The following is a 17,545-nucleotide window of genomic DNA, read 5'->3' as shown; positions in this document are numbered from 1 at the left end:
CCTCATTTATTTAGATCACAGCTGCTCCAGAAACGGCAAGTGACCTGCCACGACCCTATCCGAACCTCTTTTAACCCTTCAGGGGGTCTCGGGGTAAGCCCCGGGGGGAGAAACACCGGGACTCCCTGAGTCCTCCCACACCCAGGGGCACCGAGGCTCCCTCACGGGCATGGCGGGCTCTGCCCGGCCGCCATCTCCGCTGAGGAGGAAGGGGCGGGGCCGCCGGGGCTGAAGTCCCCGTGCCCAACGGCCCCGGGCGTCGCCTCGCGCCGCGCCATGGCGGGGGAGCTGCCGTCGGTGGAGGCGTGCCTGGAGCGGTACATCCCGGCCTCGGACCTCGCCGAGGTCAAGCGGATCCTCTACGGCGGCGAGGCGAGGTAGGGCCGGGGGCCTGACGGGGGATGGGGCGGCAGCGGGGTGGTGGTGGTGGTGGTTGGAGGGCGGGGGTGATGGGGGTGTTGGGCTGAGGTGGGAGAACTGAGGCGATGCGGGGTTGGGCTGTGGTGAGGTAACTGGGAGGATGTGGAGTTAAACTGAGGTGGGAGAACTGGGGGGCTGTGGAGGTAACCCCAGGCTGGGAAGCAGAGGGGTGGAAGAGATGAGGGGAGAGGGGGGACAGGGGGCTGAGAGAGGTAGAAAAGCGGGGATCTGCCGCAAAGGAAGAGGCAGTGGTGGGAAGGCATGTGTAATTGGGAAGGGACAGGTGGCCTTGGGCTCTGTGGTGAGAGACTGGTGTCAGGAAGTCACGGCTTTGGGGGAAGAGGCTGAGGGTTTGCTGCTGGGGAGGAGACCTGTGGGATTGTCAGTGACCTGGGTATTGCCCCTCTGTGCCCTTATCTGAGAGCTGCGAACCGGGGCATGGGAGCTTGAAACGGTGGCGTCTCTGCAGGGGGAGACGGTATCTGTGATCATTTTGGCCGATTGCATTGTGGAAGAGGAGAGTGTCTCACGTTAAAACATCTCTTGTTTCTTGCTCAATCCAGAAAACTGAATTTGCCAGATGCTGCTCTATCAGCAGCTCAGGAAAGAGATTTTGAGCTACAGGGCTATGGATTTGATGCTGCTCCAGAGCAATTGAGAAGGCCACGTATCGTTCGAGTAGGACTGGTGCAGAATAAAATTCCTCTTCCCACAGACACAGCCGTGGCAGTGCAGGTACAAAAACCGGCATCTGGGCCCTTTGCATGAACCTCCTCATTTACCAGGTTGGGAAATAAGCACTCAAGCTGCTGGTGATGCAACTTTGTCCTAAAATGCCTGCTGGTTGTCTGGCAGCATAGAACCTGTCGCTATCTTAATACAACGTACTGTAAGAAACGTGAATGACACATGTGGTTTTATTGTTTCTCAGAACCATTTCTCTTGTTACGTTTACCTAGTGAATTGCCCAGCCTTGTTTGCAGGTTTTCCAAAGCTAAATATTTAGTCACTGATTTTGTAAATTAAAAGCTATTGCTTCTAAAATTAAACAAAAAAGTCAATTACCTGAAACCAAAGGTGACGGCTACCTGTGGTAACCACATGTGCAGTTCTTGTTTTAATTGAAAAATTTCCCTTGTGGGAAAATCTACTGGAGCGAATATGGATTAATAAATCTGTGTGCATTATTCATTGTATGGCAGTAAAACAGATGTTATTACATGGTGACCATCAGCTCTTAACATCTTAGACCCAAAAACACTGAGATGACACAGATATGGAGAAGTTAAAGTAGTTTAAAAAAAAAAAAAAAAGAAAGGAAAGAAGAAAATACTGTTTGTAAAATCTCCTGGGTTAATAGTTTTATACGCTGATAGGATAGAACAGCAATAAAGTAATTTGTTTTAGAAAGACTACACGTCATAGGAGCAAGTAGTTAATTTCATATGTGGGTCAAGTTTGTGGATTCTTTGTAGCAGCTATGAAAGAGAATACCAATTTTATTAATGATTTTCTTGTAGAAACAAATAGGTAACATTTCTCTAAAAAAGTGCATGCAGGTCACTGTTGACTTGCATTGCATCCATTTTTTATTGACACCTGAAAGTACCAATACAAAGTGCAAGGCTTATTCTTATCTGTAACTAGAACGCTCAAAGAAAAGAGTACTTTGAAACAATGCATTTTGTCTAATTAATAATTGCTTTGGTTTTCTTGGTAATAATCTACTTGGGTTTTAGGACATAGGGATTGAGAAAATAGTGTGGAGTTAATAACTTCTAGAGAATGTCCAAGATCCACATGTGTCAGCAGGATTTGAAGATAACTGGGGTAACAGACTGTCCTTACCTCCTATTTTAAGATTCTGAGCACTTGGCTTTGAGTACATGTTTATGTAGCATTGTTCTGCAGGTTGTTTACAGTGGACAACAAAAATACATTTTTTGCTGATAACGTTTAGCTGTTTACTAGGCAATCAGCAATGAAGTGCCATATATTTAAATGTTATACCATGGAATTAGAATTCTAGTAGATGTCTCTTTCTATTTTCAGTATCTAAATGCTTTAAAAAAATCGTTACCCAACTCCTTAGATCTTGATTCTCTTATCAGTGCTTGGGAATGATGACTTCTTGAGTTATTCCTCTGAAAGCAACAGGACTAAGTATAGAACAAGATAAATTTAATGTGAACAAAGTTTGTAAAACCAGGTTATTAATTTACAAGTGAGTTAGAACACAACTTTTTTATAGCATGACGCTTCTTGCAATCAGGTGGCTGCCCTGCACAGACGAATTGAGGAGATTGTGGAAGTAGCTGCAATGTGTGGGGTCAACATAGTTTGTTTCCAGGAGGCATGGAGTGAGTATTTTCTGTGATTCCTTCTAGGTTGTCAAGTTCTTCCTGTTTTATCGTGTAACCTGTACTGAAAATATGTCTTGTGAGCAAACAGCAGAGATCTTCCAAAATATAACAGTTTACTGTCATTGATCTGCTTTCTAAAAGAAAAAAAAAAAAAGAGGGGAAAAAAGAAAAAGAAAAAAAAATGGCAGAACTATGTAGAATATCTGCATGAAGTCTGTTATGTAGAAGACTGGTATATGCTACAATAGTGATATTTAGGCATGCTTCTTCACATCATCCTTTGTGATACTTTCCTCTTTTTTTTTTTCCCTCCTAAAACTTTGCTTCCTCTACACATATACTTAAATAAAAATGTAATTGTAATTAAAATGGAATATTTAAGGCCAAATGGAATCTGGAGGTGAGGGCCAAAATGAAGACCTGAATTGTGAAAGCAGGTTGTTCCCAGAAAGAAATTGGAGTTTGTTTTGTATCTTCAGTTCCCATAAGAGTGTCTTCAGTAAGTGCATTCTTCCTCTTCTGCTTTGGTCTGTGTGAGTCCAAAACTCCTCAGCATTGCTAAAAATACGTTTAAGTAGCTTTTTGCTGTAAACAAGGAATACAGTTGAATAATTTGTGTTTAATTTTTATCTGTATTTGTGGAAACAGAAATACCTCTGTATTTCTTGAGTGACATGAACGCTCTTGTAAATTGTCTTGCATTCGTGCTTTCCAGCCATGCCCTTTGCTTTTTGTACAAGAGAGAAACTTCCCTGGACTGAATTTGCTGAGTCAGCAGAGGATGGACCAACAACAAAATTCTGTCAAGAGGTAAAATAAACAAACAACTCCCCTAACCCTTCCCAGCTCCCTCCCTCAATCCATAACTACCACTGATTAGCATGGATTTCTTCATGTATTTTAGTACCACTGAGAAAGCTGTAATAATCTAAAATATTTTTCACCTTTTTTGACAAATATGATAACATGAAGTAGAATTGGACAATCACAACTGTGTTCAATATTTAAACTGCTTTGCATTTATAGGCTGCGTATTACCATGGTAGGTATATGAAACTGCCTATTTAACTATACCTGAATTTTATGTTTATTTCTCATCCAAATATTTTTAATTTCAATTTAAAAGGTGTTTCTTGCCTAGAACAGTGGAGCATTAAATGTTTGTATGACGTGTGAGGAGATGAATAGCTAGCCTTTTCTGAACAGAGAACACTTTCACATAAATCTTCTACATCTCCCTGTGAAATGACGTATTATTATTATATTATTTTCTGGACCCAATGAGATAAGTTATTACATGGTTTTTATTATTTCCAGATACTGTTGATCATAGATATGATAAACTTTATTTTTGTCTTCTGACAACTTTTTTTTTAAAAAAAAAAAAAAAAAAACCTTTGTGATTTCCTTTTGAAAGTAATTCAGAGAACCAAGATAGTTTGATGTCAAATTTGCCCAGGTATTCACTGAACTACTAAACTTCTGTGGACTGCATATCATGGGGAAGTATGTGTCACTGGAGTCAGTGACACTACGGAAGTCTGAAGAAATAAAAGAAAGAAGTTTGAAGGAAAGGTGACAATGTGCTAGTAAATTAGCAGTCAGAAGATGCTACATTACACTTAAGTTATTTAACATTAACATTTCATATAACACTATTTGAAATTTTCCTTGGTTTTTATTCACATTATACCTGTGAATAGATTTGGTTCAGCTCTGTAGCCTGATCATTGCTGTTAGGATGCCTCTGCCCCTTGGTACTTGTGGTTCCAGCTGCAGTATTCAGGTGGAAAGCTCTCTGTGATGCAGACATCTGTGATGAAGGAAACTCTGGCAATAATGTCATGCCAGTGTGGGTACAACATTAGCACTAAATAAGAGTCAAAGTAACGTGCAAGGTGGAAACTTCTTTTAATGCTTCTTTATGAACAAAAAGAGAAAGTAATTATTGTAGGCTTGTCTATAATAGAGGGCTTGTGTTCATTTGTATAGCTGGCAAAGAAATACAATATGGTTGTGATATCTCCAATCCTGGAGCGAGATGAAATACACGGAGGAACTCTGTGGAACGTTGCAGTGGTCATTTCTAATTCTGGAGCTGTCCTTGGCAAAAGTAGGAAAAATCACATTCCAAGGGTTGGAGACTTCAACGAGGTAAGATACAGCATTGTGATTGTCAAGCTAGTGTTACCTTGCAGCTCTTGTTTTTGTCAGCATGCATTGTATCAGAGTTGTATTGTCAGGAAACGTAATGTGTTTCTAGAAAATGTGGCTCACTAAGCATCAAATAGTTTTTTCTCAGGTAAAATTATACAAAGTTTATTTATCAAGAGCAGAGTGTGATGACTCTTTTAAAGCACAATCTTTTGTCATAAATGCTTCCATGCCTCTTAGAAACTACAAAAGAGTCAAGGATCTTTTTAAAATAAATTTCTGTAAGTCACAGCTTAGTTATGTTAGTTGTGCACGTTGGCTCAGTTTTTGCCACGTTGAACTTTAATTTGGAGACCGTCTTTTTCATGGTTCATGTGTGAGTATTGTTTGTGCTCTTGATCTGTGTTTCCCCATGAGATTGTCTTGAAAATGACAGTTCTTTTGCTTATGTTTCTTTCAGTAGAATCCCTTCATCCATTATACTTTTGACTGAATTGTTGGTTTAAGGTATCTTCTCTTTATTAACCACGTTACTTCCACTGAAGCCCACACCAGTTTTTAGGCCTTCCTCTAGAATCAGCTTCAAAAACTGAACTGGTAGTCAAGGCAAAAGAAAACAGGTTGATCTGAAATGTGTTTATCCATCCGTAGAATTATCACAAGAAGAAAGATCAGAATTAAAAATTAACTGAAGGCTAAAAATACATTGTCTTACCTAACTTAATCTCTCCTTGACAGCTAAAGTGAGTAGTTAACAGTGCAATTTCTTCTAACTGCTGTTATCTGTATGCTTACAGTTGCTGTTGTTCCTTGTCTGAATGTCCAGTCACTAAACTGAGGCTTCAGAATCAAGACTGACTTTTTATTAGTGTTAAAAATATGTATGTATCTTTGTCTTGAAACTGTGTTCAGAGACCTCTGGAAGTTGACCTGGTCCCCTAGACCTGATCAGACTGGTTTGGGTTTCTTCAGAGGGAGGGCATTAATAGGTTTCCACACAATGGATTTCTGGCATCGGTCTGTCAGTCACCAGTGTTGACCTCAGTCTTTAACAATTACTTTGATTTTTGATATTGTTTTTATCAGAGCTGTCTTTTAGCTAGCAAAACAGTAACTAGACAGCAATTTTGTGGAGTATCAACAGATTCCAAAAATATTCTTGTTTCCAGCTATGAAGCTGTAACAAAAGGTACCTAAAAATCAGAAAATATATTTTCTTTTCCGTGTTGAAGTATAAATATAGTTTCATTGAGGACTTTGCATAATTCCCAAAATGAGTTAGTTCCTGTAATCCTAACCTACAGAATTATCACAAAGCAATCTGTTATATTGCTGGTGCATTGTAATGACTTGACGTCTCTTTTTGTATCTATCTTGTTACAACAAGCAAGTAGTATTTACTTAAAACTGATCTCACTTTTTAGCTAGTCTGGTTAGAAAAGCATTAAAGTCCATTTTCTTTTGAGCTGAGCAGTTCTGATAGTCTTGGCTACTTCTAAATTTCCTCTAAGAGGGAGGATTATGCTTATCTCTTATTTTAATTTTTTTTCCTTTATCAACAAAGTAACCCCCAAGGAGGGGTTGAATTTGAAATTATTTTCTTGGAGCCTTGTTAAAATCATCCTTGATGAATCAGTAAGAACTAAATGGAAAGGGGAGAGAGATTGGTCTATAACCTATTCGACCGTGTGTGGGAGGGCATATAAATAAACAAAAATCAATCCTTCTTGAGGCTTCACAATTTGTTGCTGTGGAGATGATTGTGACCTCTGGTGGGGAATAAAGAATATGAATGGATGTATTCCCCAAAGCAATTGCATTCTTGTTTTTCTTCTATTGTAATAAAAGAAAACTGAGAAAAAATGAAAATGTCTTAAATCAGCAGAATTGTTTTGAAAAAGGGTTATGTGAGTGCCTACCACATGGTATGCTCCCTGCAGACATGAAAGGAGATAAAATCTGTGCCCAAGGGTTTGTGTGAATTCATGAGACCTCATAATAAATAAGAAACAAGAGATTGTCACATTTACTGGGCAGATTGAACCTCTAGCCCTTCTTGATTTCAGAACACAACCCCTTCAAAGCTGTGTCTGTCACTTCCATCATGCCCTTCTCCTACATCTAGGTGAGGCCCTGCTTTTTTCCCTAGCAGTAGCTGTGCTTACGTGAGGCCAGACGTGATTTAGTTTCCTTTCAACACCAAGGGCAGTAGCTGATAGAACGGACAGACAGATTCAATAAAAATAGAATTGTTTTATAGCACACCTATCTTATATGGTAAAAGCCACACCCCATTGGGGCAGACTAGTGAATTGTGTCCAGTGCTCTTCTGTCTCTGAAGCCACCACGAAGGGATGCTGTTAGGGGTAACTCTGGCCACTCTGCAGTGTTTGCACTCCATCAGTACCCACAGACATTGCACGAGGGATGTTAAATTGCATGTTCCTCTCCATTTTGTTTCTTATCTGTTTGTGGATTTTTTTATCAATGACTTTACCTAATCCTTTCTAAACCTGGTGACACGATCTGCTTTGCAGACTCTGGTAGAAGCAAATTCCAGAAGTGCACTGCCTGCTGCTTAAAAAAATACTTTGGTTTAAAACTGATAGAGGATTGTAATTTCAGTGACTACTGCTGTTCCTCTGGGATTTCTGTATTCATCTTATCCACTGCTTTTTTGATGTTGTAAATCTCATTCATAATCACCCTCAGCCTTCTGTCTGCAGATTAGAGAGACAGCCTTTTTAGTTCTTCACAAAGCAGCTGCTCTATCCCCTTCATTGTTTTAGTTGCCTTAGTTTATTCCATCTCTGGTATATCCTCATTGAGACGGAGAGACTAGAATTGTCCATAGTAGTCAAGCTGTGGGCACACAGAATTCTTATTAAAAAAAAAAAAAAAAAAAGTAAAATTATGTTTTGTTACATTGCAGATGCCTGAGATTTTCTTGGGCTTCTGACTACCACTGCACACTAAACAGGCAACCGTCAGTAACTCCACACATACCCTTTTCTTGTGTCTGGGAAGAACTATTTCTGTAGATTTCTAGTAGGGTATCTCTGTGCGTGTTTGTCTCTCTCGATAGCTGTTAAGTGTCCTGTCCTCTTCACTAGTGCCTTTTACAGGAACCAGTGCATTCCTAACTGTATAGGAATGTTTGATATGATAAGATGGAAGTTCACAGCATATGGTAAATGAGATCTTTTAAGCCAACAATTGGCTCCAGTGTCTTAAAGGAGTGTTCTGTGGATTTATCCTGTGATTTTCCTGGTGGTTCTTTCAAACCTTCTGTTAGTTTAGAGCAATTGGCATATAGGCAATGTAAATAACCAATCTTAGCTATACATTGATATGACCAAGCGTATTTATACAATTACTGCGTGTCATTGCATAACAGATGAAAGTAAGGGAATTCCTTGTTCTTTAAACACAGTTTATCTTCTCTGTCTTTCATAGGACTTCAAAGGATTGTGATGATGCAGGAGAATTTTCTTATGTGGTGAAATGACTAGAGATGTGACTAAAGTTTGGCAACTTGTGGATTGATTTTAAGCTTCTGTAGAAGTTGCTAATGTGACTAGAAGTGTTTATGTGAAAGTCACAGTGTTTGGGGTGTAGTATGAATGAAGGGAAGCAGAAAGGGACTTGAATTCTATCTCAGTAGAACTCTCTTAGAGCCTCTTTTTTTCCAAATACTCATTACACCAGAGCAGTGTACTAAATGAAAAGTGCTGTCATTGCTTACGGTCTCATGACTTGAAGTTGGTAATTAGAAATAAGGTGTCAAAGCAATGTTGAATGTCTTTTTTTTTTTTTTTTTAAGAGGTCTGCCTTTGGTTTTGATTTTGATTTATTTATTTTTAAAATTTTGTTTGTTTTTTCCTAGTCTACATACTATATGGAAGGAAATACAGGGCACCCAGTGTTTCAGACACAGTTTGGAACAATTGCTGTGAACATCTGCTATGGGCGCCATCACCCTCTGAACTGGCTCATGTACAGCATGAACGGAGCAGAGATCATCTTTAACCCTTCAGCCACTATTGGAACACTCAGGTGAAATACAAACTGCTGTAGGTTGTTGCAGCTTCCCCATTAACTGAACCTCTGAGCTCCTCAGTGAGGCTTCAGGGGCACCTTGCTGAGGTCTTGGAACCTGGGTCATCGCCTCCTTGTTCTGCCTTCATGGAGGAATGTGCATTCTTCTCCCTCTGAAGTTCTGGGCTACCAGTCTGTTCACAGTCACTGAATCTCTTTGAGAATTTCAGTTGCACATCTGTGGGTGTTTGATCTCTGAGACACAGTTAACCAGTGTCCCACTGGTCTTCTGAAAGCTAATAAGTTTATTTAGATTGTCAACGTAATATTTTTGTTTTATGGTAGGCTGTAGGAATTTAAGCTCAAGTTTAGCTTGCCAGGTTATTATGCACCCGCCACCTAGGAGCCCATAAGTATGGTATCAACTGGTAGTCTTCAGAAACAGCCTGAGAAACCCTTTTCTCAGATAAGTTGTTTTTTTAATTAAATTTACTATTGGCAATTTTGTGAATATCAGGCCTCCTGAACCAGGCTAAATCAGCATAAGCTGTTTCCCTCGAGAATAACTATAGATTTATATTACTTGCACCCTACTGACTTGATTTCCTGAAAGAAAAAAGTAACTCAGCTAAGAAAATACAATTCTTAGTTAGCTCATAATGAATAATTTGTGGATTCGATCTTGAATATTTTGTGTCTTGACAGCATCAGTCACATTTGAATATAATACCGTTTGAATGTACCGTGCTTCCATAGCATGATCTGACATGGGCTGTGTATTGCCTGGAATATTACAATGTGATGTAAAATAACTGCATACCACATTTATCGGAGGGAAGCTTTTTTCTAGGTAGAAAGCTTGTAGAAAGAGTTTAATCAGCTTACCAAGTGATAGAGCAAGTGTGCTTTTTTCTCTCTTCCTCCTCTTTTTTCTTTTTTCTTTTTTTTTCTTCTTTTTTTTTTTTCTCCAGATAACAGAAGTCTAGCAGTGTATGATGTTTACATGTATGTGACTTGGGAAGCAGTGTTAGTTTAAGCTGGGTTATAAGCGTTAATAGTTGCCACCATTTTCAGCATAAGCAGTTAGCTTTGTAGAGGGGAGGGAAGTCTGGCATTGGGGGTTCTTTGGAACAAGGACATTTCCTTTGTGAGTTAAAACTGTATTTTATGTTATCTTAACTGTCTTTGAGCTTCCAGCTCCAAATGTGATTATTAGGAAGCTAACAGGATCTTGTATTTTATCAAAAAAAATATTTTTTAACATTTTCATTTACTTAAGGCTTCCCCCAACTCCCTATCTTCTATTTAATTTCAGTTTGGAGTTCTTCTGTCTCTATAAAAAAGGATCAAGAGTAATCATAGAATATTTGTTGCAGGCAAGCTAGAAAAACCTGAGGGCACAGACCATTTACAGTAGGATAGAAATAGTGAAAAACAGATTGAAGGCATACAATTTTCATACCCACAGCCAGTTCTAATGCAGAGAACTGTGTATTTACAAACCTGAAGAGCTGAAGCTGTGGGCTGAACTCAATATACTGTCACTGAAACTGCCTTTAACAATTTTTAATGTAAAGGACTGGATCTTATTTAGGTTGTGTAACATTTCAAAATGTTATTTGAAAAGAGTTCAATGAATGCACAATGCTTTTGGGGCATTTATATCACTGCTAGAATGATGTTTGTGATGTTTGTCCACTTACATCCCATTAAGAGGAGAGCAAATAGAAATTACCCTGTCGTCATACAGCACTTGATTGGTACTCTGGATGCTTCAGGCTCTCCTAATTATTGGCTTTCACTTGATTGTTTTTAAGCACATAATTTTTATTGCAGGAAGAGTACTCTTGAGGCCTATGTAGAAAACTGTCTCTGGGGGTAGCTTCTTGGCTATAGCCTTTTCTTCCTGTCTGTTTTCTTCTGTAAATTGTAATTGCAGGAGCTTTTCAATAAAATCACTTTTTCTTAGCAGAGCTTGCTGCCAGACTTAAACCAATAGAGAAAAAGCAATAAACCAAGTCCTCTCAATCAGTCCGGTGACCATCTCTAAAGATTCTTCTGGCTGACAGGAAGATTAATGACAGGCAGGCACTTGCAACCTGGTCTTGGTGGTCAGAATCTGGCAGATACATTTTATACACTCTTCTGACAGCATGTATCACCTTTGTTTTGGAGCTTTGAGTACTTCCAGACCTCCTATTAACTAGTTTGATACCTGTATATCAAATTATTTTATAAAAACAGGAATGTTTCAGTTTAAAACATCAGTCAGAATTGAAATCCCTATTGAATCGTAAGTGGCTTGCAGAAGAGAAGGAATTGTTCTATATCTCATTTCTCAGTTCTTCGTTTTATGTAAATTTTGGTGACTGGTGTAATAGTTACTGGGAAGTTTTCAGAAAGCTTTTGTTAAACGTTCTTTCTTATCAACCCACCATGGAATGACTTACTGGAAATTGATATGAAAACTGTAGTTGAAATAACAGAAATGGAGCATTTTGGTGGAATTGGATTATTTTTTTTTAATTATTATTACTATTATATAATAACTTTTTTATTTGCTGCTGCAAAAGCTGCTACTTGATCGTTTTGGAAAAAAAAAAAAAAAAGAAGGCAACTTGTGCATCGCTACAGATGATGTTTTGAAGGGAATGTTGGAAGCACATAGGTAAACTCATTCCATGGATTTGTGTAGTAAAACATTTTAATGGCTTTGAAAATCCTGAGACTTTTTTTTTTTTCCTTTGATGAAACAAATTCATATTCACCAGGTTATCAGATAAAATTGTTATACCTGTGTTTGAGTAGAAAGCAATTATGATACTTGCCTGTATCTGTGAGGAGATTTTGATTGTATGATCAGGGTCATAACTTTGGCTTCCTTGACAGCAAATGTGCAGTGCTCCATAGTCATAATATAAATTTAGCTCTGAAGTAGACAAACTGAATACCTGCTTCTCTGTTGTGTATTGCAGCGAGTCACTGTGGCCAATTGAAGCAAGAAATGCTGCCATAGCTAATCACTGCTTCACGTGTCCCATCAACAGAGTGGGAACGGTAGGTATTTTCACTTTACTTCATTTCTTAATTTAGGTATCATAGCATGAGTTAATTCAAGGTAATGAGCAGCACTAGAACACATATATTCCTCTAATGTGTAAAGCACCTTCTCTTAGTGTTTTCAATATGATTTGAAGATGAAGATTGAATACAGTGATTGAGAGCTGCATTGTTGCTGGCAGCCTACTTTTTGTTGCAGCTGTTTCCTATTCTTGAATTTCCTTCTTTGCAATAAGCACCCACCCCTTTTGCTAATTACCTTAGTTTCTGTGGCAAAACTAGTACTCTTTTTGCCAGAAGGACTGAAAATGAAACATTGTCAAATGAGTGGTACACAACTTGTTGTTGGTATCCAGGTACTACCTCTTCCTGGACACTGAAGTTCTATAATCAGAGTGAATACTGCACACCAGAGGTCACTCTTGCTTTCAGATTTGTCCAATATCCTAAATATGTATTCTTCTGTAGTTTTTATTTTATTTTTTTCTTTGCAAATATCCATACCTGTTCTTGCTGTTATATGAATACGTTTGGATTCTTCTGTGATCTGCAAAAATGTGACTAGTTAAATGCACTCTTCTTTAAGAGTTGTGATGAGGCATGTTCCCCAAAGTGGGTGAACAACAGACAGTGATACAAAAACATTGTTTTCCAGCCTACCCATCATCGAAATTAGACCACTCTGATGACTCTTTTTAGACAGACAGAGAAGTCTTAATATGTGTATATAGACTCCCATACTAGACTAGCAAGGATTTCTTGAATGAAATGGAATTATACTGCCACCTATGGATTCCTTCTGTTTCACAGGAATACTACAAAAATGCCTTTACTTCAGGGGATGGTGGAAAAGGTACGTTCAGAAATCTCCTTCAGCAATTGCTAATAATTTGTTTTCTGTAAAGTAGGAAGAAATGATAGCTCTCATACAAGTGTCTATCCCAGGACAGCTGTGGTGGCTAGTGACTGCCATACCTAAGACTGCAGTTTTGTAAGTTGTAGAGAAGCACTTCCTGTTAGATGTGGTGCTACCATGGTATGTGGTCACCAGAAGTTCTTACCTAAGATTTCTACTTACTTGCAGAAGGCTAAGAGCTTTGGAATCGGGGAGGTACTGTAGGACTGGAAAATAGGAATCCCACAAATTAATCTATGTTGTCAGTGCATGCATCCCATTTTCTTTATAGGTTTATGATTATTAACGTTAATAGCACTAGCCTGCATCACCAGCCAAAACATTTTCACCCTGTTTTATAGATATTCTGGAGGTTAAAAAAAGCTTGGAATTCTGTGAAAAAGACAACGGCAATATCTGAGTCACGACTAGTGAAAAATTTAGGTCTGTAGCAGGGTTTTCCATGGAAAAATTTTCCTGGCTATTATATTGGTTTTTTTCATGACTGTCTAGTAAGGACTGGTTGAGAATATTGCTGGCAAAAAAACAAACAAACAAACAAACAAACAAAAACCCAACAAATAACAATTATAATTTTAAATTAGAAAAAGAAGACAGTGTCTGACATTACCGGTATTCTTCATACACCTGAATGAAAAGGTGGATTCTGAAAGTTAAGTGCATGGTCTGCCCTTTGACAACTTATTATTAAGCAATTCAAAGAAGAGCACAAGATTTGTTTGTGTGTACTTCACTTATATGTTGGAATACTGGAATTTGTCCTGTGATAACTGTGACTTTCTGGCTTAATCTGGTGTGGGCCTGAGGCCTTTTTTTTTAACTGGGTTTGAAGTTAGGTGCTGGTAACAGCTGCATCAACAAAGCCAGTGGTATCCATTACTTAATACATCAGCATTTGCGGCTGATTGCTGGCACAATTTGGAGTTGTGCAATAAGATGTATGATTTCTTCTTGCCTCACATCTCTGCACTGTCACCTCTGATCTTGTATTGAGAATTGAATGTGTGCATCTCCATCTGTTTTGGAAATGTATGATTTGACAATTAGCATTCAATCAAATCCCTGCTTTCATTTTTTATTTATTTAGTCCTTCACTTTAGTGCAGAGGCTTAGTAATGGGAAAGCATAATAATGCATTATTTAAAAGCCAACACAGTGTGTTTTTTTTGTCTTTGTTTGATACATGTGAAAGCTGTGCAGTGCATGAAAGGTAACTAATGGTCAAACTGGCAGTTATCTTAGTGTTGTGCTGTGACTCCTCAGAATGATACCGTGCTTAAAGCACATTGAGTGAGCAACCACAAGAAATTGAACTAAGTATTATGGGAAGCTGCATGTAAGTTGTGTAATTATTTTAAAAAGCATGTAATGCTGTTTGCAAAATTTCTTTAAGCACACCATGACTTGGGCCATTTTTATGGCTCAAGTTATGTAGCTGCACCAGATGGCAGTAGGACCCCAGGACTCTCTCGAATTTGTGATGGACTTCTTGTGGTAGAGATGGATCTAAATCTTTGCAGGCAAGTCAGTGACAAATGGAATTTTAAGGTAAGCCTGATTATACAGAAACAGCCTGTTTCTAAGAACAGGTTATGTATGAGATTAGAACAAACAAGCTTTCATAACAGTCATATAATGTTAAAACAGTTAAAAGGCAACCTTTCTTCAACAATCCAAAGCTTAAGTTGTGGACCTACTTTAACAGGATGTTCTGGAGGCCAAAGGCATAAATGGATTCAGAAAGGGAACAGATGAATTCAGGGAAACTAGGACAAAGGATTTTAAATGAAAAACGTAACCTTTGGTCCTTACGTGCTCATTGCCAGAAGTTCTGAGGACTACTAGGGGGTGTGTGTTTTTTTTATGCAATGTACCTAAACATTTGCAACTGAGCTAAGATGGGCCTTTGATCTGACGTAGTATGGTAGCTCTTTATATTCTTATGGGTCTGCATTGCTATTCAAGTAATTCAAACTATTCAAAGTTCAAGCATTGCTATTGTTATTACTTTTGAATTCTCAGCCAAAGCTAATTTGGATCATCTGTCCCGAGCGTGTAATTTGGTGTAGTTTCTCCAACAGTAGTGCCCGTTTAATCAGTTGCCACCTTGGTACTGCAGTTTGATAACTCTTCAATTATTCCAGTACTACTGGGGGGTGAGTGGAGGGTGGCTATATTGTATACTGGTTTAGTGGAGTGACCAGATTTGAAAAAATTAAACAAACAAACAAACAACAACAACAAAAACACACCCTCTAGTTTCTTCTTTTAGTCTGCAATTTTACAATAGGTCCCACAAAAAAAAAATGTTGGTACAACAAAAATGGCAAAGCAAAAGAAGAAAAGAGAGGGCAACTTCTAAAATACGTTTTGATGAAGAATGTCTTGCTCCCTTCTGCAGAGGCAAGTCTTTCATTCTTGTCCTCAATACTGGTAGAGATCAGAATTCTTTCCTGCTTGCTCTTAGAATTGGCATGATTTGAATCCTAACAAAATAGTTCCCAGCTGGGAGCTATCATAGTATATGTAGATTTTTCAGTGTTATTACTAGTATTTAAAAATAAATAATTGTTTGTAAGCAGTGTTGAGTTTTTAATTAATGCAGTAATTTCTTAGCTGGAGCAGAATTTATTTGTTAAATTTGTTTATTTGCTATTCTGTATATAGGCATTGAAGGCAAAAAAAAAAATTTTGTCCTTTTCTGTACAGAGTTGCATTTGTTATTTTGCAGGTGTTTGTGGTAGGTACATGGTGGTTGACATAGTGTACTTAAATTCTGCTGAGAGATCCCAAGTCTTTTGAGTCAGGCAGGCATTTATTTCGCTCTGCTTTACCACGGAAATCCGAGGCCCTTTTTGCAGAACAGAGATGTAGTGATTCAGGAAGCACAAGGAGCATTTATTGTAACAGCTTAGTACAGGCATCCAAACAAAAGTAATTGTATCGATTGGGAGGAAAAAAGCAGTAAAAGCAAAACACTGACCTTTAGCTGTTTTGAACAGAATTGTGTATGTCTCATTGTATTCAATGGTTGTGCTTTCAGCACTTTACAGTTTTCTGTTGATGGTGTAGATTGCTATTGTTGGTCTTTTGGCGCATAAGGCACAGCTGTGACTTTTGTTTATATGACAAAGGATGCCTGATTCTTTTTCCTCTTGTATCTGGCCAAGACCGAAGTAGTTCCTTGATGTGAGGGGAATGAGGAAGTCCATCATTTATCCACTGCAGAAAACCCTCGGTAGCAAGTAGGAATCTATTTAGCTTGCTCCAGTATGTGCTATATGCATCCAACAGCACCTGAAATGGGCATTAGTAGAATACCTTTGCAAAATTTATCAGCAGCAAAATAGTTAAACAGATTGTCCTCATTAACATGCTGGCAAGAAAGAGGCAGTTCACCTTCCAGAATATTGCGGACTGTGCACTTGGGAAGAGGATAACAGAGCGTAAAGTGCTGTATTTCAGCGTCCTAGCTTACTGTTTCACCCAAAGCAATGAGAATTGTTTGTGCTGTTAATGGATAAAGTGAGCGTAACCCAAATACCCGCAGTGACACATACACAAACTTACTGCTGGCAGCAGGGTTCATCAGTTGTCAAGGATATAATATGAAGACGTCCTTCCAGGTACACTCCTTTTCTATCATTGACATAATTGACTTACAAGAGAATTTTGTTGATGAGTAAGAAAGCAACACATTCAGCCTTCAGCTATCCAGGAAATCAAAAATAGCCTTAAGTAATTAGTGAGCAAACATGAAGGACAGCTGTGAAGCAGAAAGGTGTTTACTTTAAACTTGGACTTCTTAGAGTGGAAGCATACTTCACTCTTTTTCAGTTAGAAGTCTAGTTCTAGGCAACACAAAGCAAATTCTTTTATGGAAATGTAATAATTTCTGGAAAGGCACTGGTGGGCTTCCATACTGGGTGGATTATCATTTTACTGTTTTGGACAGTTAAATAATTAGCCTTCAAAAACAACAACATGGTGGATATCGCTATTTTCTACTGAAATACTTTCATTGCTAACAGAACTGAAGCTTTGATTTTCTTTTCCAGATGACCGGTAGATATGAAATGTATGCAAAAAAGCTCACTGAAGCAGTCCAGCCTTATTTTACACCCAATATAATCAGAGAGTGAGAGACCATCTCGTTACACTCAAATGTTACATAATAAATGAAAAGATACTAATGGATGCTAGATTTACTACAAATTGCAAGTTATTTCCATGTTGTCAATTTAATTTCCTGGAACAAAATTTTAAATAGTAGAGTTCAAAACTGTGTTAAGTAAAGTAATTTTAAAGTGTCTTTGTTTGTTTGTTTTAATTTACACTAAGGATTCCAAATTTTTATTCCTTACTAGAATTATATTCATTGAGGAATACTTTAATATGAAATCACAACAACATTTATTCAGTACCTTGTACAGGGATATATAGAGAGGATGAATTCAGAGGAGATAAATTTTTAAATAAGCTTTTTAATGTGTTGCATTGTTTGTCTGTTTACTTCTCCTTTCCAGTTTTTATGGTCTACCCAAATGCTTAATGTAGGGAGGAGACATGCATTTTAATTCTTTTATTAACAACC

General features: G+C 38.3%; 1 protein-coding gene across 1 annotated transcript; it reads left to right on the top strand.

Moving 5' to 3' along the window:
• Positions 1-276: 276 nt before the first annotated feature.
• On the top strand, positions 277-17,093 carry UPB1 (beta-ureidopropionase 1; the record flags this gene model as incomplete). The annotated part of the gene is made up of 10 exons (XM_084296971.1): positions 277-377; positions 984-1,155; positions 2,693-2,780; positions 3,499-3,593; positions 4,776-4,937; positions 8,824-8,993; positions 11,951-12,032; positions 12,846-12,888; positions 14,345-14,499; positions 17,010-17,093. The coding sequence occupies 10 exons, from the start codon at positions 277-279 to the stop codon at positions 17,091-17,093; spliced, it is 1,152 nt and encodes a 383-aa protein (XP_084153097.1).
• Between the last annotated feature and the right edge of the window lie 452 nt (positions 17,094-17,545).

Source organism: Netta rufina, assembly GCF_964035555.1.
Source record: "Netta rufina genome assembly, chromosome: 17".
Classification (NCBI taxonomy): Eukaryota; Metazoa; Chordata; class Aves; order Anseriformes; family Anatidae; genus Netta; species Netta rufina.
This window is presented reverse-complemented; position numbering and strand designations above follow the sequence as displayed.